General features: G+C 32.3%; 3 protein-coding genes across 5 annotated transcripts; all 3 read right to left on the reverse strand.

Annotated features, from left to right (window-relative positions):
• Window positions 1-2,697: 2,697 nt before the first annotated feature.
• On the reverse strand, window positions 2,698-6,331 carry LOC124832819 (NAC domain-containing protein 35-like). Of its 2 annotated transcripts, XR_015782200.1 has the most exons (4): window positions 5,570-6,331; window positions 4,532-4,795; window positions 3,132-3,464; window positions 2,698-3,045 (listed from the first exon to the last, which is right to left on the reverse strand). XR_015782200.1 is itself a non-coding variant. In XM_088098793.1 (3 exons), exons 1-3 carry the CDS (start codon window positions 6,011-6,013, stop codon window positions 3,342-3,344), a joined length of 831 nt encoding a protein of 276 aa, XP_087954919.1. In that variant the 5' UTR covers window positions 6,014-6,331; the 3' UTR covers window positions 2,698-3,341. The 2 variants fall into 2 exon arrangements, 1 of the variants encoding a protein (XP_087954919.1); XM_088098793.1 differs by having other exon boundaries at window positions 2,698-3,464.
• A 5,049-nt stretch (window positions 6,332-11,380) lies between these two features.
• Window positions 11,381-16,002, reverse strand: LOC124832817 (polyadenylate-binding protein 2-like). 2 transcript variants are annotated; one of them, XM_088098804.1, is made up of 9 exons: window positions 15,451-16,002; window positions 15,232-15,350; window positions 14,045-14,701; window positions 13,874-13,951; window positions 13,682-13,771; window positions 12,589-12,720; window positions 12,189-12,365; window positions 11,901-12,101; window positions 11,381-11,820 (listed from the first exon to the last, which is right to left on the reverse strand). In XM_088098804.1, the coding sequence occupies exons 1-9, from the start codon at window positions 15,704-15,706 to the stop codon at window positions 11,581-11,583; spliced, it is 1,950 nt and encodes a 649-aa protein (XP_087954930.1). In that variant the 5' UTR covers window positions 15,707-16,002; the 3' UTR covers window positions 11,381-11,580. The 2 variants fall into 2 exon arrangements, with proteins under 2 accessions (XP_087954930.1, XP_047163080.1); XM_047307124.2 differs by having other exon boundaries at window positions 12,589-12,726.
• Window positions 16,003-20,106: 4,104 nt separating this feature from the next.
• LOC124832818 (large ribosomal subunit protein eL13z) lies at window positions 20,107-22,181 on the reverse strand. The gene is made up of 5 exons (XM_047307125.2): window positions 22,023-22,181; window positions 21,526-21,640; window positions 21,229-21,362; window positions 20,641-20,799; window positions 20,107-20,512 (listed from the first exon to the last, which is right to left on the reverse strand). Exons 2-5 carry the CDS (start codon window positions 21,632-21,634, stop codon window positions 20,291-20,293), a joined length of 624 nt encoding a protein of 207 aa, XP_047163081.1. The 5' UTR covers window positions 21,635-21,640; window positions 22,023-22,181; the 3' UTR covers window positions 20,107-20,290.
• Window positions 22,182-23,566: the final 1,385 nt, after the last annotated feature.

Raw genomic sequence — 23,566 nt, forward strand, 5'->3', positions numbered from 1 at the left:
TCACAAATTACACTTCTGCCATTATTGTACCAAATTTTGTTAAAAATATTTAACATTATACTATAAAACTTTTGAACCACTTACAACCACTACACCCAACAATGTACGTCCTATATGCTATTTAAATAGTATTTCATTTATATTGACCATAATATAAATTTTTTAACCACCAGAATATTATCAACTTCGTTGTAATACTTTTACTACTACCTTTTAATTGAAATCGTTACCTTACTGTAATTAGAGCTCATATGCTAAAAATAATTCATAAAATAGTGGTTAATTTATTCTAAAATACCAAAATACCTTTCCACGGTTAAAGGTCAAATTATACTTTGAAAATAATTTTTGGACAAAAATAGTTTTTCAACCCTTGCAAGACAATCGTAAATAATTGTTGTAAGAGAGGAAAAATGAGACAGATAAACGAAGGGTGAATCATTGTGATAAGCTATTTCTGACTAAGCTAATCAAGGTTGACTGTGAGTGCTCATTAAAAAAATGAAATATCTAACTGAATCACGTTTTATTAAAATATGTATTAGAATATACTAAATTTAACTTAGCTCGACTATTTAAACCCACAGACACAAGGATTTAAATGTGTGAAATGTGTATTATAAAGTGGAATTGACCCTAAACAAACATCACCATGCAACATACGAGTCTAACCTAATTTTTGAGATAAAGGCTAAAGACTAACTTATTTGCTCCAAGTCTTTAAGACTTGACATAACTTTAAAGTTTTCCATTTTTATTTTTATTTTGTTAAAAGAAGTTAGATTAGGGAAAGAGGCACCCCTTTACCTGTCCTTTTTTAAAAAAAAAATTATAATAAGACTAAATAAATATATTAAAAAATATTATTCTAAGAAAAAAATAGAAGACCCTACTTTTAAAGATGCTTTTTTTATTCTTATTTTTACAACAACTTTTGTAAATTGCGACTGATTATAGTTGATAATTTTAACATCAAACGGCATTGCCTCGAAACAACATCTGAAGTAGGAGGAAAATGACATGGGAGGATGATCCCAAAAATTGAGTTGGGAGGCCAGCTAATTTTCTTGACTAAAACTACAAGACGGGTTTAAGTAAGTACCTGAAAATACAAGGCAACCACCCTTATTTGTTGGCTTTCTTGGGAAACACAAACAAGACGCGACTCAAGCTAAATAAACAAATATATGTTACTTTAATCACTCCTAAGCATGGGATAAAAGCAATTGAATTTCTAACCAAAAATTTCAGGCAATCTATATAAGCTTTTCCTAGTGCGTTCTTGTACGAAAATTATTATTTTTTGTTTTGGGGGAAGGGGTACTACAATACAACCCTACACAACCTTGCATTTCAACTCATGCACAAGTAAAATACTAGAACTGATCCACTGGGTCACGGATCAGGCTATCATTGGCAGTATTCACGAAATAAGCTCATCAATCTGTTCAAACAATGATATTTTTTTTGGAACTGAGTCGACCCACCCAAAAAAAGTTATTTCTGCATAGGTGGTGCCAAACTTGGCAGGCGCACGCAACGCCCATGCTTTGGGTAAAAGAAAGAATAACTGCTGCAAAAATATAATTCTTTGGTCCAACATTCAAAGTATGCCCAATTTTTTTGACATCTTTACTGAAGCTCAAAGATATATATGTTTAGATGTTTAAATAACATCATATTTACGGAGAAACGGGTCTCAGGAACCATGAACTTTCTGAAATCTTTGTATGAGACTTGAAGTTAAAGCATATCACACAGCAGATCACAAACCAACTACTATGAACTTCCAATTGTCAGTATATTAAATGCACATAAAACACAACAAATACAAACTACACTGTTCCTATATCGATGCTGCGAACAGCACACTCTTTACATTTACAATATAGAGTCTTCTTTACTATTGGATAAATTTTATGTCAGACCCACTAAAAAGAGTCATGATTTTTAACGGGGACCATATTAAATTCACTGAACGTGCATTGATCTAGCACACAATAATGTCATAGACAAAGCAGAAAACAACATTCAATAGATAAATGATCATTGATTCCTAGTTTTTGGAACTTTTTCCTATCACATAGCAATCAAGTACAATTTAAACCGATTCAAATGCCTTTTAAGTGCCAAGCTCAAACTTTTAGCCAAAAGAAGGGAATACAATACAACTGGATTTCAAAACAGAAGTTATACCACACAAGTAGCGATGAAATGAAACCTGTCACATAAAATACACATGAAAATGCAGTAAACAAGAGCAAATCCTCCCCCAAATAGACAAACATAAATTGATACCACTAGTGGCATACCCACACAAAAAGGCACAAGCAGCATTGTTATATACAGAAACTACACAGATCCAGTTGACAAAAACCACGATATATATGGCATAGTACCAGATTGCATCGTACCAATTTGAATAAAGTCTCTACAAACACTTACAAAAGAAGAAAAAAAAATGAAATAGGTTTCTTCGTAAGCTAAAATTGGCTAATATAGAAGCTAATTTATAAAACTTTTCTCATATTAACTTCTATAATAGCTGTTTTTTCAATTAATGCATAAACTACTTTTAGCTTTATAGAAAAGCTTATTTTACTTCTTATGTTTTTTCTCCTCTGAGTCTTTATAGAGAAATTTATCAAGACATAAAGACCCTGAAAATCATAAAATTAGTCAGCTTAAACACAGAAGTAAATAGAAGGTTAAGGCAAATCATATAACTATGGTTATGCTGTAACACTTACAATTTGGAGTTCATCCGATTTACCTCTTGAACAAGATAGGAAAAATAAAGTACCACAGACAGATACGAATAGGCCCTGCTACTAAGGTGTAGATAGTAAATTCTGATGGTCCCAGGAATGAAATATAATTTAAATATGAACAGGTCGTTCATTCAAGGAATGAAAGCATGAAGTACGGTGAAGTTGCTCATGGCATATTAGTGTAAATTGCATATTCCAATTACCAATACCAATATCTAACTCTAACTCTATCGCTCTGGAGCCAATTGCCATTCAGTAGGCAGAGGAAAAAAATCTGCATGCCCAAAACAAAGAAGATCCGCTGAATATTTCCTCAAGTAGGGCTCAAGAGTTTAACATACAAAGATCTAAAGTAACTACCTTAACATGCGAAGAGATCATAATCCATGACATTCGTCCCAACCCATCTGACGGTATGTATCTTCATTTGAGTGGAACAACAGCTACTCAATATTATAAATCTCTCTCCTTTAGCTGAGGCAGTTATCCATTCTGAATACAATTGTTTCAGGTGACAAATACTCCTGATAGCTGGATTAGAATTCACATTATCTCTTACAACCAACCAATTCATACAATATCATTCAATTCTATGAAATCCTCCTCTAGAATGGAAAGCATGTGTTGCTGAGGTATCACAGCTTCAATGTACAATGCACCGTCACAGGGAAGTCCAGAAAGCCTTTCCTGAACCTGATTACCACAGCAGCAACCAAAAGAATTTAATAATTTGAAAAACAAAATTCTCCACTATAAATAGAAAGAAAAGGTACAAGGGAGAATATGCTAAAATTGAACGAATGAATAAAAAAATAGGACAAGTTTAAAGTAATAGCGTAACTATCAATTGACACATGCAGAGCTTTTTGTTAACCATCATTACATGTGTTCTCCACCTTTAGAAGAGTAGACAGCTCAACTTTTACGAAGACATAAATGAAACAAAATACACGTATGTATTTCGAATATCCAAGAGCATAGTGACCTATTTGTAGTTTTAGCGACATGCTGTGACAAAAATTAAAAACTTAAGATGTTACCTCTAATAGAAAAAGTTCTATTAATAGTAAAATATGGATGCAAATGCCATCTGAAAAGAACCATCACATGAATGAGTTGAAAATTTTCAGTTTTTCTTTTAAAAATAGTAGTTGCAACAAATTTTTTGAGTGACTCCCTATGCTAATAGCCCTAATTCTGACTGCACTTTTCAGGCAACTGCTGATGTTCGCGACTGACAACTCCGACGAAACAAAAATAATTCGAAGGAATCCAGTGAAACTATCTAGCTCTACAAACAAAAACTACCAACACAAAAAGCCTTCCTAGTAGTAAGTCATACACAGTGTTGCATTACTGGAGATCCTACATCAACTAAAAAAAGAAAAAACTTATACTATATATATGGATCCAAACCTTATCTTATAAGTCAGTTTGGAAAGTTGAAGTACACTTAAATGCACTTTCTAAGATTGTATTAAAGTCTACTTTAGCAAAGTTTGTTGAGAACTATCATGTCACTCGCTATGAGAACACTATCTGTCACCCACAAATATCTAGTCCCATACTTAGTTCTGGACATGAAAGAATATGTTGAAAATCTCACATATTATCAAATTATAGTATATAAGTCAAACCTCACCTCATAAGCCACTAAATTTACTTTCTTAGATGCATGGTAACAAAAATGAAGCATAAATAAGCAAAAACAATAATTTCTTACTAAGGTATTATTTAACAAATCAGTGTTAATTTCTCACCGGCTGACTTCCCTGAGCAACTGAAACAGTTGCAGCATGATCTTGTTCACCACCACGCCTAATTGGATTCTCAGCGGCCTCAATCTCTCTATTAACAAATCCATCATCACAAACGTCATCACCTCCAACACATCCATCATGTTGAACACCGATGTGTCGCACCACCACAGCTGCACTCTCTTCAGCACAACAACTGCGACCAATTTCAGATGGACTATTCTTATGATGAGGCTTATTCACCACACGACAAAGCACAAACGAAGACTGCACACGCAAAAATCAAATTCGTTACATTAATCAATGGCTTGTTTGGACTCACCTTAGATGATCACAATCACGTTGAAGTATCAGTATAATCAATCAATCAGACAACACTCTCCTATATATATATATATATATATATATATATATATATATATATATATATATATATATATATATATATATATATATATATATATATATATAGATATATATATATATATAGATATAGATATCCCTTTTCCTCCCCTTTCGTACGTTAAGACAATACTCTCTTTTCAGTTCAATAATACATGTTTTTCCCTTTCATGCTCTTGGTTTTCTCTGTTCTGTTTCTTTCCTTTATGTCTCCTATTGTTTACACTGAAGCGAACAACACCATGCATATGGAGTGTGCCAAGACCATGCAGACACAATCAAGAAACGTTGAGATGGTATCAGAGCTCTTCTTTTTGAAGAGCTCTACTGCGCATCCGCTGTTCTTGCTTTTCTCTTCTTTTCAAGATGAGCGCAGAGTGTTGTTCAGTAAGGTGGTATTTTATCTCCTGACATAACTTGATTTAACTTGTTAAATTAAGAAATTTGTTACATGTTCTAATTTATACAGCTAAAATAATTTAAGTAACTTCCAATACTAGATTTATTTTTAAGTAAATGCAAGAATAAAATCAGCTAAAATAAATCTAATTGCATTAAAATCAGTTTTCAATTGCTCTTCCAAAAGCAAACTAACTATTTCAAGAAATGGTGTGATTTGAATTAATCGTGAAACCGTACCAGAATTTGGTCAACCAATGCGTACTCGTACAAAATCCAATCCGTTCTGGTAGCTTTTTTCAGCGAATTCCCAACGTAGAAAACGAAACGGGACCTGGTGCCTAAAACAGCGTTCCCAATCCCACCGTTATCGCGAATATCTCGAACCCTTCCCTTCCGGAGCCAGAACCCGCTTTTGACCTTTCTGCTTGGGCTTTTGGTCTCTTTAACGGTGTAACAGAACCAATGCTTCTTCCTCCCTCGGTAACCGTACGGGAAGCACGCAGCGTCCGGTAATTCGAAGGGGTCATGATCGTACAGGTTCAGTTCCTTGATCAAATCAGAACCGTTGAACCTCTGCTCCCGGTTCTCGTTCTTCTTGGTTAAGTAGTAGCCGAGTAGAACCTCTTCGGACGGGTAGAACCGGCAACCAGGGAATAGTGCATCTTGCGCTCGGTCTTCCATTAATCATGAGATTGAGATTGAGAGTGTTAGGGTTTAAGGAGGATTTAGGAAATGGGAGAAAGAACGAAGAAAAAGAGAGCGAGTGTGGTTTTGTAGTGAGAACGAGAATCGTGTTATGCAAGCTTTGCCACTCTCCCGCCGGTGACTGTGCGTGTGGGACATGGCGCCTCTTGATTGGCTGTGACGACGCCATTTCATTTGCCCACGGTGGAGCCGGGTGATGGTATCATTAGTCGCAGCAGCCTCATATCAGTGGCTCATGAGTGGTTCAACCATCATGCGTCGTGCGGCTGCGAAGCACCTGGTCACAGACTTCCTGGTTTTCACTTTATTTTGACCTTGGGGAGGAATCTGCTGCGGCCTGGGCATGACGGAGTCGAGAAATAGCCAATGATGGTTCAACACGTGTCATACGTACGGATAATGCCGCTTGTTCTGCGACATTGCGTAGCGCTTTGCGCTACGTTGCCGTATCAAGGCATATTCACTTAATTAAGTCTGAGAATTTTATTAATTAATGGTTAATGATTAATAATTAATGTTAATTATATATGTTGACCGGTATTGCCAATCTAATTTCAAAGGAAGTTCGAATAAAATCGTTTGTTTTTAGTTCTTTACTCACAGTTCGTAGAACACACGTGCTTAGACAAGAAAATAAAAAACTTTCAAAAATTTTAATTTCAAATTTTTACAAGATTATTTTATTCATATGCCCGCCGTTAAAGTTGAGCAGCGTTATTTTTTTTTCCATTTATATCATTACTTTAACTAGTTTAGATATTTATATTTATTGTGATACAGAAATGCAAAATAATACAGCTAGGAGATTTCATAATTATTTTATTAGTATGAAAATTTTTATTATATTTTTTAGAATTTTGAAATCAGAACCTAAAAGTAATAGTGAAAGTTCTTTGCTTTTTTATATTTGTAAAATGAGTTATTTGTTTTGAATATGTAGATTTCACACTGTTGTATAAAATTAATAATTGTACCCAAAAAATATTAATATAATGCTAAGATTAATAAAGCGAATGCTTAACTGAAGTGATATATGTAACATTCCAAATTTATAATTTTAATACTATTATCAAATTATCATATATTTAATAAACATGATTAGATAATTAAAAAAACATATAAAATATTATTATAGATATCTAAAAATATAATCATAATTTAAACTTTATATACAAAATATTTTATTTCAAATATTAATTAAACATGAACTAAAGATCCATCAAAATATCATAATTCAAACTAATAATATTCTAACTATCTACATATCAATATTTTTCGCACCCATCACCCGTTCAACTAAAACATCTTCCTTTGTTACCAACCAAGTGATTCTTATCAAGGAGAATGATTAAACAAAACATAAACAACAAGGTAAGTAATTTTAAAAGAATCAAACATATCATTAATTCAAATCATAAACATCATAATTTCAATATCTAGAGTTTATATATATATAAACTCTAGACTTGACTATTTAGATATATGTATTAGTGTCGAACTATTGGAGGACCTGCACAAATGGGGTGAAACAACATATCATCCAAACTACCATACAAAGTTAGTCTGTCAAACACCCATAGTCAAACTGACTTGAGGCAAAAGATTTTCTTCTACTCTTCACAACATAACCACTTGTTTCTACTTGAGATTGGATAGTCATTAGAGTCGGACATTCCTCTATTTCAAAGTTCCTACAATAATACATAACAGAAACACAACACAAAGGTTTTCCTCATGGAATCCCCTTCACTACATAATTAAACCGAATACACTTTTATCATTTCCATTTGCAAGACATTAATAACTCTATTACAAAATCTATATAGCCTTTTAAACATACATATATTAAAAGTGCATCTAAACCATTTGATACCAACTAGATTTCAGTGAACTAATTAGCTAAACAAGTCTTAAATGGTCCAACAACAAACACTAAGCATTAGATTTACTCATCCAACCATTCATTCAAAGTTTTACCTATCAAAACCCCTCTCTTAAGACCAAAACTAGCATACCACATTCCTTTTTTACTACTTTAAATTCTACAATTTTGTACCTCGTTAAACTTCAAACAAAAACATTAAAGGTGCAAGCAAGTACTAATTCCCAATCATACATATCATTATGCTTCAATAGACAATGTTCACTCATCATTGCACCAACATCATTCAATCATCTCAATTGATAACAGATTCAACCAAACATTAACCTCACAACTTATCTAACATACATTCATACTTCTTAACACTAAATTAAACTAATTTTTAACTTTCCTTACTTGGTTGGAAAGCTCAAACAGTTCTAGAAAGCAAACTACCTCTGCCTCAACTCAAATAATTCTATTTGTACCTATAGATCTAGAATTTTGATCTAGAATTTTGATCAAAGTAAACCAGTAGGACCAATGATCAACAAAGAACACTCAATAACTCTAGGAATATGCATGCAACAGAAAATATTATCGCATGCCTGGAAGAATCTCAGTTCAAGAAAAAGAGTAAAAACTAACTTACTCTTTCTAAAAAACTGATGAGATGAAGTTTAAAATATTATTATTGTAATCACCTAAATACTTTTTGATCGTCAAAGAGATCACTCAGGAGTTAGAAAACTTAAAGAGAAGGAGAAAATATAGAGAAAGAGTTCTAAAGAAATAAGACGTGTTTTAAATAGTGTTGTGAAAATGGGTCATCACGCCCAACCCAACCCAACCCACCATGGGTTGGTGACTTAGTGAGCCAATTCAACTCAACTCATTTATTAGCGAGCCAACAAAATTTGAACCCGACCTGACCTACCACAGTTGGTGGGATAAACGGATTGGCTCAATGACTCCCCTAATTACAAGTTTTTTTATTAATCTTAAAAAAATTACAAGTTGTTTTTTTAATCTTAAAAAAATTACAATTTTTTGTAATTCAAATTTAAATAATTTCTCTTTAAAATGATGTTAAACTCTAAAGAGAATTCAAAAATAAAAAATTAACATACAACTCAAATATAATCTAAAAGCAAACCTAAAAAGACGAATAAATAAGTTTACAATATTGATAATTTTTGTATCATGTATCTTTTTGTAAGATTAAAGACTTGAATGGATAAATTAATAATATTTTGCTCTCTTGAAACATTTTTTTCTTTATTCTCATTTACAATATAATAAAAAAAAGTATTAACTAATAATATTAAAACACAAAATAATAAATAATTAAATTAAACTAGGTGGGTTGGTGAGTCAACTCGGCTCACCACAGGTTTAACCTAGGTGAGCCGAGTTCTAAGTGAACTGGGTTAAAAATCGACCCGTATAAAAAAAATGTCATTTTTTTCAAACCCAACCTGACCCGAACCCATGATGAGCCGGTTGATCCGCGGGTTCTAACCTATTTTGACAGTTTTAGTTTTAGACAATGAGACATATTTATAAATTTTTATTCATATTATCAAACTTTTAACATTAAAATAATATAGTTTCATTAATTTAAAACATCTATCAATTCTAATATATTTTTTATGTCCTTACAATGTTATATACTTTCGATTGAAAACTTGATTTTTTTTAGTATATAACAAGTAGTAGCTTTGTTTCTTTCACGTTACTTATTTGAAGTGGAAAAATAATTAACCAATGTGACTTAAGTTTAATAAACTCATCATATAATCTGAGAAAATATTCTACAAAAGTTTGTTAATTTTTTTGGTACGATAAAAAGAAGGTTTATTAATTAAGTTAATCGTATTAAATGTGTAATTAATATTTTTTAAAGTATCTTTAACATTATTAGGACTAAATTCTTAAGCTGATAAGTATTGTCTTTTAATACTTAATTTTGATTGTGGTCGAATAGTTTAGTTTAAATTCTTAAGCTGAAAAAAAAATGTTGATAGTTTTAGTTTAGAAAGATATCTTTTAATACCCTGCAAAGGTTCAGTTCAACTTTTTAATATAAAAATATAGTTTTTTTAATTAGTAAATACTATAGTTCAATCTCTTTATTTTTTTAGTATAAAACTATAATTTTTAACTGACAAGTAACACATTTCAATCTATCCTTTAAATTATTAGTCTATTTAGATAGATAATTTTACGTGGAATGAGAAGTCTAATAAGATAATTAATATTAAAAAAATTGAAATATTTTATACCCAAATATGCAATTTAGGTAAAATAATATAAAGGAAGTTAAAAATTTAGAATTTGATAAGAATAATTAGTTTTTTTAATTAGAAATTTTAAAAATTTACTTAAAAATAATAAGGATACGAAAATATTTATATTTTCAAATTTTCATATATATTTTTTTCAAACTCATTGAGATTTTGATGAAAGGGCTGTCATATTATTAGAATTGAGATATTGTTGATTTGGTTGAAGTTTAACTATTATAATTTCAATGTTACTTTTTATGAAATAATATTTTACTTTTTGGTCGACATTATCAAAATTATTTGATAGTTGATGTCAGAGCCATTTCTCATTTAACATTAACCATTTTTTTTTTTTTGTTAAAATTATTCGTGTTTTTAAGTTGATAAGAAAAAATCAACTTATGAGAATTGAAGTTATTTTCATTTGACATAAGTTTTTCTAAATCCAGAATCATTTTTCAATTAGTTATAATTTTCTGGACCAACATTGGAAGAATTATTTTTTAGTTTATGTGCACTTGGCCTTTTTATTGTTATAAACATGTTTTCTTTATTTATATTTTTAAGAATTTTCTTAATAAATGTCAATATAGATTTCTTTATATATGGATATAAATTAGAATTTTCCAATTGACAACCTGCAATTTTTTTTATGTCTCAGTGAATTTTTTCTATTAAAGGCAAAAAATGATATTCTTCCTCAAAAATGTATTTCAATTTTATTTTCTAAATGTAAAAACCTTTAATTGAATTAAATAATTGTTTTTAATTAATGTAAGGGTCATGTCATGCTCCCACTAATCTTGATTATCCTAGTCTAAATAATTATGGTAAACAATAACCGAAAAAAATATAAACTAAATATAAAACGTTATTTATTAGATAAACATTTTAAAAGATATTATCAATAGTTAAAAATAAACTATTCTAATAACCTTTTTGAATTATTAACAAATATTAACATTTAAACAATATTTATTGGTTTTAATTAAACCACTCTATTTAAGTGAAGAAAAACTCAATCAATTAAAAAATAAAACAATTGAAAAAAGTAAACAATAAAAAAAAATCAATTCAATTCTTGTAAAAGCAATAATTGTCTCTTTCTTGGTTTTAATTCCATGATTCTTTAGTAGCTATTTTAGAATCTTTTATATTGAGGACAACAAATGCATGATTAGAAGAATTAAAGGGTAAAGAAATTCAAAAAAAGTGTTATAATGCAAACGAGCAAAAATCCATAAATGCATAAACTAAGAAATCCAACAAGTTATTCTACTCCTAGCAATCCTTATAGGAAAAAAAGTGACACCAAAAGTAGCATAGGAAACGACTAAAACGAAATATCTAAGCCGAAAATGAAGTGCAGATTCCTGTCAAAGGACCAACGGAATCTAAGGGACAAGATTGTCATTGAGAGAGAGTGAAGCTAGTTGATCAGCAGGGTTGGTTTGCTGCTGAGCAACATTTCTCAACACATCCATGGCTTCAGCAACTTTCGCCTTCAGAGCATCCGGTGACTCGATCAGATGTAGCACTTCAGGCTGGTCCATCTCCAAAAGCATGCCAGTAACCTTTGCTGCTGCATCATGTTCCAGCTGATCCACCAGCGGGTATAAAGCTTCACCCAGCATCTACAAAACCCATTCATTATAAAAAATCAGTACAACATTATAACAGAATAAAAAATCAAAGAATGGCATAAACATCTTACAGTCCTCTGCTGCTCAGGTGGGGCATTTGCAAGGGCCGTAGCCAGAGCTTGAATAGGCATTGGCTGTCCCACAGCATCACGGATTGGCAGACCACCCATGTCATACGGGACAGACATCATCCCACCAGCTACACCTGGAAGTGGGACATCTTGCATGTTGCGGCCAGGAGGGTAACGATAGACTCGTCCCCTTGGAAGCATCTGTGAAGAACAAATTTTGAGAACTAAGCATCATGCATTCAGACAGATAAGGCAAATAAAAGAAGAAAACTTTGGGCAAGAGCAAACCTGCTGCTGCATCATTGGCACTGGCTGTTGAGGTTGTTGCACAGGACCAGCTCCTCGGCGTCCACCTGGGCGCTGTCCTTGCTGCCCCTGCTGAACCAGAGGAACAAAGAAGCTAGGCATAGGACCGCCACCAGGCCTCATTCCAGGAACTAGCTGCTGTTGGTAACCAAATCCAGCCTGTATTTATTTTAGGAGATGGTTACAATTATTTCTCAGTCTAAACTTTATCAAATAAGCATCCATGGTACGAAAATCAATAGCATACGTGGAAAAGCTAGAAAACAAAGAGAATAGCTTCACTGAGATATTTAGTAAGAGTAACATCTGACTTCTCAAAAAATATAAAAGTTATTTTCTAATCCATAACACAAATGAGAGAAGTAAAAAAACCAATAATTACTTGGGGAGGAATCATGGCTGGTGGTCCTTGACCATACAAAAATTGTTGTCCTAGTCCAGGAGCACCAGGAGGATAGAGAGGCATTCGAGGTCCAACAGATGGCGAAATTGCAACAGGCCTCATCTGTGAAAACTGTGCCTACAAAAAAGGCAGTAATCATTGTGAAATAATAATTTAAATTACATTCCCATTTTCCCAACCTACAGTAATTCTAATTACAGTTGCTGCATAAAAAGATGAAAGCCCAATTAATATATGCTAAACTCATGCAAAAAAACACATGCCTTATTAATGAATAATGAATGATATTGCAACAAAATACAACACAAGGGAAGCAAAAGTCCACAATAAACTGCTTTTTATAACTAACCACAAAACATGTAATTAAATTAATTCAATCAACTGTAATTCATAGCATATGTACAAAACAAATAATCCCAAGTTTCAGAAGGTAGCATTGAAACAGATGAACAGTTTTCTCGGTGATACAGAAGACTAAATTTAATAAAAAGGGGGTATAATTGTTAAAGAAAGGGTAACACGTATAAGAAATACAAAATATAATTAAAAAACAACACCTTTTCATTACCAGAGACACTGTTTATTTCCAGCCTTGGAAAGTTATTCTAACATATAAAGTGAAACACAGTGACTACAAGAGATGGGAATTGCAAAGAAAATAACGATCAATAAGGTACTTGCGTGCAACACCTATCCTATGTATGGAAAAAGAAAAAATACACTCAAGATCTGCATATAATGCACACACAGTACGTGTCCTACTCAGTATATGGGATTTGCTTGCTCTTCTAACTTGGTCTTAATACCTAAGGCCTGCCCCTAAACACTATCAACCACACAAATCGATAATATATTTAAAAAAAGTAGAATTTCAAATTTCTATGAACAACTTTTGTTTATCGCCAGAATTTAGGTAACAAATTAAGTTCATTCATCAAAGAAAACAAAAATACATGCACAAATGCATACCGGATATGTATCATTCTCAAAGAACAAAATACAGTAATTTCTTAGCTAAACATTAACCAGAGTAATTGGGAAGAGAACAAAAATATTGCTGACGCATTGTCACCTGTAACCTTGCTCTTCTCTCTTCTTTTCTCTGTGCCAGGGCAACGTAGAGAGGCTTTCCAGCAATCATTTTACCATTCATCTCAGCAAGCTACAAGTAACAACACAAGTATAAGAAAACAATAGTTCACAGCAAAAAGTTACTACCAAACTATTATATTATAGTATTAGTTGTACACAATTGGGTACTCACAGCCCGAGATGCTTCTTCAGGAGTTGAAAATGCAACAAATCCAGATCCTCTACTAATTCCATTCGGGTCTCGCATTACCTAGGGAAGGATTAAATCACAAGCATTGTTCAAGTTTGCTACCAATAATGATACTTGGACCATAACATTTGTCAACAAATCACATCTACACACCTTGTATGAAGTTATTGTACCAAACTCAGAAAACATTTCTTTAAGATTTTCATCACTAAGAGTATCATCCAAGTTCTTGAGATACAAGTTCACACCCTGAAATTTGTCAGCAGCTTCCTTGATACTCTGCTCAAACCTTCCTTTCAATTCAAGTTCACGCTCAGATTTTTTCTGGGCTTTTCCAACATACCACTCCTTCTCATCAAATTTCTTCCCATTAAGCCCCTCAACAGCTTTGGCAGCATCGTCTGGGTTTTCAAAATTGACGAAACCAAAACACTTAGATTTACCATCCGCATCTCTCATTACTACAGCACTAGTAATGATACCATGTTCTCCAAAAATTTTCTTCAACTCTTCATCTGTGGTTGAATCTGATAGGTTTTTCACATAGACATTATTGAATTTTGTCTTACTGAGAGCATTCTCTCTATCTTGCTTTCGCAGGAAAGGACCTACATAGACCTGCTTATCATTGATCAGCATGCCATTTAACTTGTCAATAGCATTCTGTGCAGACTCTTCATTGTCAAATTGAACAAAACCATAACCTTTAGACAGGCCAGACCCATCAGTTGCTATTTTGCAAGAAAGAATGTGTCCAAAAGAAGAAAAAGTATCATGTAAGGCCTTGTGGTCAATAGCCTTATCCAAATTCTGCACAACCAATACCAATGTAAATATGAGATTCAACACGTCAAGAAACAAAAACAAAAAAATAACTAATGTGATCACCCAATAATCCATGCAATAAACTAGGCAAATAAAAAACTTTAGGGTTGTTTTGTTTAAGAAAGCAACATCTATTTTTCCGTAACTACAAAAGTTCTGCCTTCACATAATCTCCTAGTGTATATATGATGCATACTGAAAAAAACTTTTTAATACTGGGTGATTTCATTATTTTTTTAACTAGGCAAGTTTAAAAACATCCCATCAAAACTAAATCAAAAAGTCCCGCAATCATTAAGCTAGCTTCCTGACGAAGTTATAAATTAAAATCAAAGAGGGTCATGCATCTGACTTTTAAGCAATTAAACCTAGTTAATATTAGCCAAAGATCTATAACACCCAAGTATTAACAATTAACTCATTCTAGTTCAATAACAAATTCGAAAGACTAATTTCACCAACTAAGTAGCCAAATGACATTGTTGCTGCCAAATCAAATTTTTTTATGAACATACCTTGATAAAAATATTCGCAGTACCACTCTTCCGAATACTAGGATCCCGATGAGAATACATGATCCTAATCGATTTGCTGTTCAGGGGAGTGAAATTCAGCACATCCAATGCCCTCGCCGCTGACCAAAAACACACAAACCACATTATCAACCACAATTCCCATTTCCACCATGAAAGCACAGGAAAAAGTAAAAATTTAAACGAATGTGAGAAACGAACCATCGGTAGGGTTACTGTAATTGACATAGCCATAGCCGAGTGAACGACGCGTGGTCAAGTCCCTGCAGACACGAACCGAAACGACCTGTCCGACCTGACTGAACAGATCATAGAGTTGCGAGTCGTTGACATTCTGTTCAAGATCGCCTACGTACAGCGACGTAGTCACAAACTGGTTCGCGTTCGGCGCCGGTGCGACGCCGTTTGGCGGAGCCGAAACTGGACCTTGATGCTGCTGTGCCTGAATCTGCGCCATCTCACAAACAGACAAAATGGATACACGAAAAAAACTGATAGAAAACTAAACCCTAACCGCTTAGGAAAATTTTTTTTGGAATAGTTTTTTTCGTAATTCGTTTTGCTTCTTCTTCTTCTTCCGTGTAAGTAAGGGATAGGAATAAAGGATAGTGATAGGGTAGCCGGACAATAGAACGGTGGTAGTGGTGGTTGACGGCGGAGAAACTGAAAAAAATATTATTTTTGGTTTTTTAGGTTTTTTTCAGTTTTAGGTGGGAGGGCAGAAGGGGCTGCACCGCACGTCACACAGGTAAGGGTGTGGGTTATATAGTGTGAAAGGAAACCCTAGTTTAATCCGTGAGTCAAAAGCATGTTATGGGCTCGCACGTGCGAGAGGGCCTAGTCAGAGATTATTGCGATTCTTCTCGCGCAACAATAGGGCCATGTGAGTGGACTTTGCCTTCTTTCTTTATTCTTCTGCTTTTAGTATTTGTTTTGAACAAACGTTGGATTGTAACGATTATTCGTGGGCCATTTCTTCTTGCACCCCTAACGCTTTGTAAGCTCTTTGAATAATTTGACAACATCATTATCGGATTAGTAAAAATATACTTTAATTTGGTTTAGAATAATATTGTTTATTTTGAAAAATAAAAATTGAAAGAAACAGACACTGGCTTGAATTCTAAGTGGTTTCTCGTATTTCTAAGATTAAATTAGAGTTTTATAAGAAAAAAATATCGTATTTATTTTGAAATTAAAAGAATTACATTATATTTATAAAAAAACTAAAACATTAGGATTTTTTTGTTGACTTATTCTTTTATTTTAATTAAAAATATTATTTTGTAAAATTAACTTAAATATTAATTCCTTTTAAATTATATTTTTTATTTCTACAAAGAACTTTCTATAAAACTAGTCTATAATACAATATATCATTTTCATCATTAAATTTTTCGTGACCAAATATTAATTCTTTGAATAGCACAGGATAGCACCGAGTTTCAAATATTTACATAAATATTACACGTCAGTCCTCCATGCCAAAATTTGAATGGAATGTCAATTACGACTTTTGGTAAATTCCTTCCGCACCTGAAAATCTATCAATCGGATTCTGCTTATTTCCATCAGAACTGAATTTGACTATTTTAATAAATAAATAAAATTACCACTGAATAAACTTAAATATATCTAATTAAATTTATATTAAAAAAATTATTTTAACAAATATTCAGATTTATGTATTTTTTAATTAAATTATTATTATTAAAATTATTATTAATCATAATATTGGTTTTTTATAAATTTAAATATTTTTAATTAAATTTATATTAAAAATACCATTATATTGAGTATAAAAAATTATTATATTTTTAGTTAATTTTTAATTGCTTAATTTTGTCATCAATTAAAATTATGTTCTTGTTTGATTTTGTACTTTTAAATATAATAGCAAAAACTTAAACAGAAATAAAGATATAAAGTTTTAATTACTTTTATTAAAGTCAGTAATAAATCATTTTTTAAAGTAAATGGTAAAACAAAAATAAAAATTTAATTCATTAATATCTTCATTATTAGTTTCGTTTTTGATATTTAATTAAAGGAATTTGCTAACCTAACTTATGTAACCTTTCAAAGCGTATTAAATTTTAATTGGCAAAAATACTCTCATATATATTAGATTCTATGTTTTAAACTTAACGGTATTTGAATTATTTGATTTTTTTTATTTTAAATTAAAAATAAAAATTATTAAGTATGTCTTATTTTATGAAGAGAAATTTTTTTTGTCAACTAAAATCCGGTACACTTTAAGAGCTCACATTAGCATACCCCTAATTAAAAATAATAATTGTAGTTGTTTTTTATAAAAGTAATTAAAATTTTAGATCTTTTTTTTACTTAAGTTTCTTATGCAAAATTAATATTAATTGACGAAAAAATTAAACCTATGAGAAAGTGTAACAACTCACTTACTTTATACATAAAAAAAATATAAATATAATTTGAAATTATGATTCATCATATATAGTAAGGCATTAGATAAAATAATGAGTACATGTTTTATTTAGTATATTTTAAAATAATACTAGTTTTTCATGAGAGTGACTTAATCATTCATTATATATTACAACATTTCATATAGTTATTTATTCAAAGAGATTTAATTAAACAAATATTTACAGAAGACACAATGTATTAATTAGATTTAAGATTAGGAAACTATTATGGGTCATACTCTCTTTTCAAGGATACTCATTGTCATCCCATTGTCATATATCAAATCCCATATGTATAATAAGGTAAATAGTTCTTAAGTAGTTTTTAGCCACGAAAATAATATTATAGGTTGAAGATAGTGAAAATTATATTAATCTCTTATGTGTTGAATATACACATAGGGTCCTCTATTTATGATAAAAGAAATATGGATTAAGCCAAAAATACAAATAAAAAATAATAACAAACTAACTAAAGATAAAAGATAAAAGATAAATATAAAATAAAGATATTATATCTAACACTCTCCCTCAAAGTGCATACAAATAATATGTACCAAAATTGTTACTAATATAATCCATAAAGACTTAGTGAAAATATATGTTTTTGCACTCGAATGACACCAAATTGTAAATGATTTGCAAGACGACATAGAAGACGAAATATCAACCTAAAAGACTCTCTTTGAGCAACAAATCTAAAAGGTTGCTCCATGTAAATCTCTTCTTACAAATCGCCGTTGAGGAATGCTACCAATGGATAAAGAGGTAATTGTTGGAGAGCCATCATGGCTATAAATAAACTAACAAAAATCATCTTTTCCATGGGAAAAAAAAGTATATATGGACGGGTCAGACAATGGTGACAAAAAAAAGGTCAAAAGAGACAACAACAGAAGAAGTCATGGACAAATAGGAGAGAGAAATCTTAATAAATCAAAGATTCTCCAATCAAGGCACCTAAAAAAGGAAAAATAACAACCTCGATACTCTTAATAGCTACCTGAAGGAGATGAGATGTGTGACAACACATGATGAACCTGAAAGAGGAAATATGATTATTGGAATTCCAAGACCTTTCACTCACTAGGTGGGTCAAAGCTTGTTAGACGAGCTTGATTTTACCAAGTTCCTAGAGCATGAGTAAATGGATGAGTGAATGAGTTATTGAACGAGAATAAATTTTGAAAATGGCAAAGAGGCAGAGAAGGTTTGGTCGCTGAATGAGTCTTTATTATTGAAAAGGTCATTTATTCGTTGAATGAATATATCTTCAAAGACTCGTTGAGTGACTAAATGAACTCCATGAATAAATATGCGAATGATATATTTGTGAACTGAAATTCTAAGGATGACTATGAATGTTATGAAATTGTTATGATTTTAAAGAAAAAGTTGACATGTATTGAAAAAGGGAATGAACATGCTCTCACTTAAAACATCTATGACGATTAATTATAAGGCTTTGTTGAATGTAGTGATAGTAAATGCGATGGTTTTAGCTGGTTGTGGTTGCAATGTAGTATTTCATCACCAAGATTTGGTACAAGGAAAAATATAGTATCACATCATACCAAAAGGCATTGGCAAAAGCAGCGAGCATGGAAAGGAGAACTTGAGTGTCACATCAGATTCAAGCCCACGAGTATGAGAAGAAGAAGCACTACTATGATGTAACTGAAGGTCGTAACAATGTCGTTGATATGGGGGCATTTGAATTAGTTTCTGCTGAATATTTAGGTTCTGCAGATATAGAACCTCCTTGGCTGAAGTATTTCAGGGAATTGGGTCCTAAAATTGATTATAATATAGATATTGAACAAGATTGAGAAAATGTTGCCTAAGAATGTAAAATCTGCACTGGAAAAGATTTTGAGGAGGTCCAAAGGTCAAGAATAATTGTATCATTAAATATGTTAATAAAAATACTTAATATATTTCAAAAACCAGAAAATTCAATTCAATTATTCTTCATTTAGATAGAATTAAATTATATATTAAAAATTAGAAAAATGTACTAAATTATATATGTTTGAGAAAATTGAAAATGAAACTATTATTTTTATATAAAATAATTAATAGTTCATCTGAAAATTTTAAGTTAGTTCCAAGTTATTATTATTATTAGTTGTCGTGATGTTAAATTTAAAGGCTTAATTAAATTTTAAATACATTATAAAGCATTTTTAATTACAACTTCATTAAAATTTTGTACTCTATTTTTTTTTTAATTTTCATCTATATATACTATCTTTATCTTAATGTTGTGGTTGTTACTTTTATTCTATCCTCTTTTACTTGCAAATTAGTTTCTGTCTTCCCTCTGTAATCTCCTTCAACTCATACTAAAAGAAGATCAATTTGAAAGCCTGGAAAACATGCATATCAGTAATTAAGAAAGACAACTTGCTGAAGACAAAATCACATAAATAATCATAACAAACCAGTTAATTCGTTTAACAAACTTGAGTTCACCAAAAAAACCTGACTGACGTTCTTAAGACTAACGATCTTCCAAAGCCAAGCGTGCAGAATCTCAAACAAAAATTTCTGAAAACGAATAATACGGATAACAAATTGGCTTCTCAAGGACACTATTTCTTGTCTTCCTTCTCTGCTTCAGCAGCTTTCTTTAAACGGGCACCATAGTGACGTTGGTTGGTGCGTTCAAGACGAAGCTTATAGTAAGCTTTGAACGCCTTCATTTCATCTGTTACCTTAACAAGGTCAACAGTAGGCTTCTCCCTCGCAATGGGCAAGAATGGACCCTGAACCTGGGTAGCATTTGCTAGTTCCTCAGCACTAGAATCACCGGTCTGCAAAAGATAAGAGCCGTAAGAATCCCAAACTTTGGTAAGTTTCCTACTTCCATGGGAATGAATGATGATGACCATTTAAAAAGTTCACATAATCAACAAATTAATCAAAGAATTTTTTGCATTACCTTCACCTTTCGTGCCCGTCTTGGGAAAACAACCAACTTGGCCTTGTATGTTTTGAGTCTCTGAACATTAGCCTGCAGACCCTCCAAAGAACGGTTCTTGCGCCGATGATCAACAGCAATACCAATAGTTGGAGCAAGTTTTTTTGGAATTCCAGCACTCTAAGATATATAAATGTATATTGTTCGGTCAGAAAGAAAGAAAAGAGGCGTAATTTCTAATGTTTTACACAGTTTTAAAGTAGTTACATGCTTCTATTTTCTTTTTGTCCTTTCAACACGGATCATATATATTTGAACGGAAAAAGGGATAATTAAGAATTTTCCAAGAAATCAAAATTTCATACTTCTGACTAGCAATTAGCATGTTCAGTGGGATACTATGTGGAGCTTCTCCATAAAAAGAAGGGACAAAAGAAATAATGCATAGGGCTCCCTCTCTGTTACCTTTGGATACAAACAGCTCAAACAGCCAATCAGTATTTGATAACATTAATACCATCTCTTCCACCAATCAATAATCAATTGCAAGTCATAAATTACTCATAAAAAGGTGCTTTTCGGAGGTGGGAGAAGAATTATGCATTTTACCTTCAATTCTTCAAGAGAAAATCCTCTTCCAGCTCTGACTTTCATGTTGTATTTCAACGTCTGACCATGAACAACAGGCCTGAGAGGTCCAGCAGTTGGCCTGGGGAAAATTTTGACAGCCTTCTTCTGCCGAGCTGAAAAAATGTGTCGCATGCATAACAAAATTAAAAGACAAGCACAGCAATTATTATAAACTCAAACTAATTATTGTTTATTGAATAGTAAGTATTAAGCCAAACTGATTAATTAGGACGACGGTGTACGAAAAGAGCAGGTAAGAAATTAGGTAAAAATTACCTAATCGTCTTCTGGTCTTTCTCGCTGGTTGATTAAACCAAGTCTTCACATAGTTTTGCCAATGTTTCCGGAAATGTCCACTGGGGATGACGTTGTTATGCTTAACCATTGCTTACTTAAAAGAACAACAAAAACAACAGAGTCAACAAAAGATCAAATAAAATAGACAAATCAGCTCCAAACTGCAATCAACATACTATGACATTATAACCAAAATAATTCACATTTGATATTGTTCATATGCAAACCATGCTATAATGATACCACAAGAAAATACCCAATTCTCCATTGGTTGTCTAAAGCTATAGGATTCTATAAACCATGAACAATTATCATTTTTTCCACAGAGAAATCTTCAGATCCTCGAACCTAGATAAGTCGCACATAGAATTTTTCATTTTTCAGTAGGGTTTTAGTAATCTGTCAAACTCGTGTAGGTATAAAACCAAAAGAAATTGAAAAGAGAGAGTGGAACCCAGATATGAAAATGTAAAAACCTGGTCTTCCGTTGAGACGCCGAAGGAGATTGTTGTATGTAGCTGTGGCTGCAGCTTCTGAGGGTCGCTCGGCAAAGAGGAGAAGGATTAGTGTTATGTTTTTTGGAAGGGTTTCTCAGATGGGCCAACCCAGCCCCGGACAACCCAGCCCAATTCGTTTAAGGTTTAACAGGCCCGATCAATTTTCTTAGCATTCAAACACAGACATCATAACAAATCATGCAGTAACTGATTATTATGTTCTATTTTATAAATAATAAAGTAAAAAATATAGCCACTTATTTTGAGATAGAATTTCTGAGAATTCTTAGTTGTATATTTTAATCGGAATCGAATTTTTGTCTTATTGATGAATTCTGGTTTTTATCACTGACATTTATCATGTGATTATTACATTGATAGCTTCCTTTTAATTTGGTTTTTGTTTTTATAGTCACATGAATGTGTATTTTCAATTCTTAAAAAAATACATGCAATTCCAATTTTTTAAGCTTAAGCAAATATGGATGATTGCTGATATCATTACACAAAATCCAATATATTCCTAAGTTGTTCTAAAGCTCAAACATTCTGTTGAACTAAACAATACAAAAACTAATGAAACTTTTCAAAGCTTTTTCACCATCATTAGAATATTATCAAACAAATATTCATTTGCTCAACATCCATTCATATTTTATCAAACAAATATTTATTTGCTCAATGTCATACCTAGGAAAAACCCCACCCAAATCCCACCTGTCTAATCTCATTAAAAACGCACCCAAAACCCCTTCGAGCGGACGCCAGGTGTCAACTAGCGAAGTTTCGAAAATCAGATAGTGGAAGGCAGGTGTTAGCAGGAGAGCGGACGTCCGTTTGGATGGGGGAAAACAAGTGATTTTCTGAAAACTCGTACCCACTCTCTTCTGCATGCACCTTCTCCTTTCCAAACTCTGACTTTCTATTTCTCCTTCTCTTTAGAAAACCCTTCCTTCTCTCTACTGTAACTCACCTTTTTCTGCCCCGATCACCGTTCAGGCACCGTAGGAATACTCCTGGCGTCCCAAGCTTCAAATTGAACCGATTAGCTTCAAGTTCTGAAACTGGTAAATCTCTTCGTCTTCACTCGTTCGTTTTCTGGTACATGCAAACCAAGTACCGGTTTCATGCTGTTACGTTGTCTGAACCATTTTTGGTTTTTGGCTGTTTGGTTAGTTTAAGAGTTGTGGAACGTAAGAGTAGAAGGGAATCCAGTCAGGCTAACGTGTTGTATTGTTAGGACGTCCGTTCACAAAAGAGGTAAGGGAAGCTTATTCAATTTAATTCATATGTTTTACTAAGTTGCATGGACGTTCTGTGAGTTGCATGAAGCATGACTTTGTGATGTTGATTATTTGATATATGATAATTATTATGAGTTGATGTATGAATAATATGAAATGTGCTATGATAGGAAAGTATGAAATTATGAAGTTATACGCTGAGAAATGAGTTAGAATGGAAGTGAGTTCAAATAAGAAATTTTCCTATGATATTGAACGTTCGACATTGAACGATCTTTG

This window comes from Vigna umbellata, chromosome 1 (assembly GCF_029865625.1).
Source record: "Vigna umbellata cultivar VRB3 chromosome 1, Vumbellata_1.0, whole genome shotgun sequence".
Taxonomy (NCBI): domain Eukaryota; kingdom Viridiplantae; phylum Streptophyta; class Magnoliopsida; order Fabales; family Fabaceae; genus Vigna; species Vigna umbellata.

Excerpts from the sequence above, each read along its gene's own strand:
- LOC124832819 (XM_088098793.1), bottom strand. The coding sequence starts at position 6,013 with ATGGAAGACCGAGCGCAAGATGCACTATTCCCTGGTTGCCGGTTCTAC. Across the intron at positions 4,796-5,569 it reads CATTGGTTGACCAAATTCTG|TCTTCGTTTGTGCTTTGTCG; the intron begins GTACGGTTTCAC and ends TTGCGTGTGCAG. Across the intron at positions 3,465-4,531 it reads TTGCTCAGGGAAGTCAGCCG|GTTCAGGAAAGGCTTTCTGG; the intron begins GTGAGAAATTAA and ends TGTGGTAATCAG.
- LOC124832818 (XM_047307125.2), bottom strand. The coding sequence starts at position 21,634 with ATGGTTAAGCATAACAACGTCATCCCCAGTGGACATTTCCGGAAACAT. Across the intron at positions 20,800-21,228 it reads TTTCTCTTGAAGAATTGAAG|AGTGCTGGAATTCCAAAAAA; the intron begins GTAAAATGCATA and ends TATATATCTTAG. Across the intron at positions 20,513-20,640 it reads GACGGGCACGAAAGGTGAAG|ACCGGTGATTCTAGTGCTGA; the intron begins GTAATGCAAAAA and ends TATCTTTTGCAG.
- LOC124832817 (XM_047307124.2), bottom strand. The coding sequence starts at position 15,706 with ATGGCGCAGATTCAGGCACAGCAGCATCAAGGTCCAGTTTCGGCTCCG. Across the intron at positions 15,351-15,450 it reads TTACAGTAACCCTACCGATG|CGGCGAGGGCATTGGATGTG; the intron begins GTTCGTTTCTCA and ends GTTTTTGGTCAG. Across the intron at positions 12,727-13,681 it reads AGAGAAGAGCAAGGTTACAG|GCACAGTTTTCACAGATGAG; the intron begins GTGACAATGCGT and ends CCTTTTTTGTAG.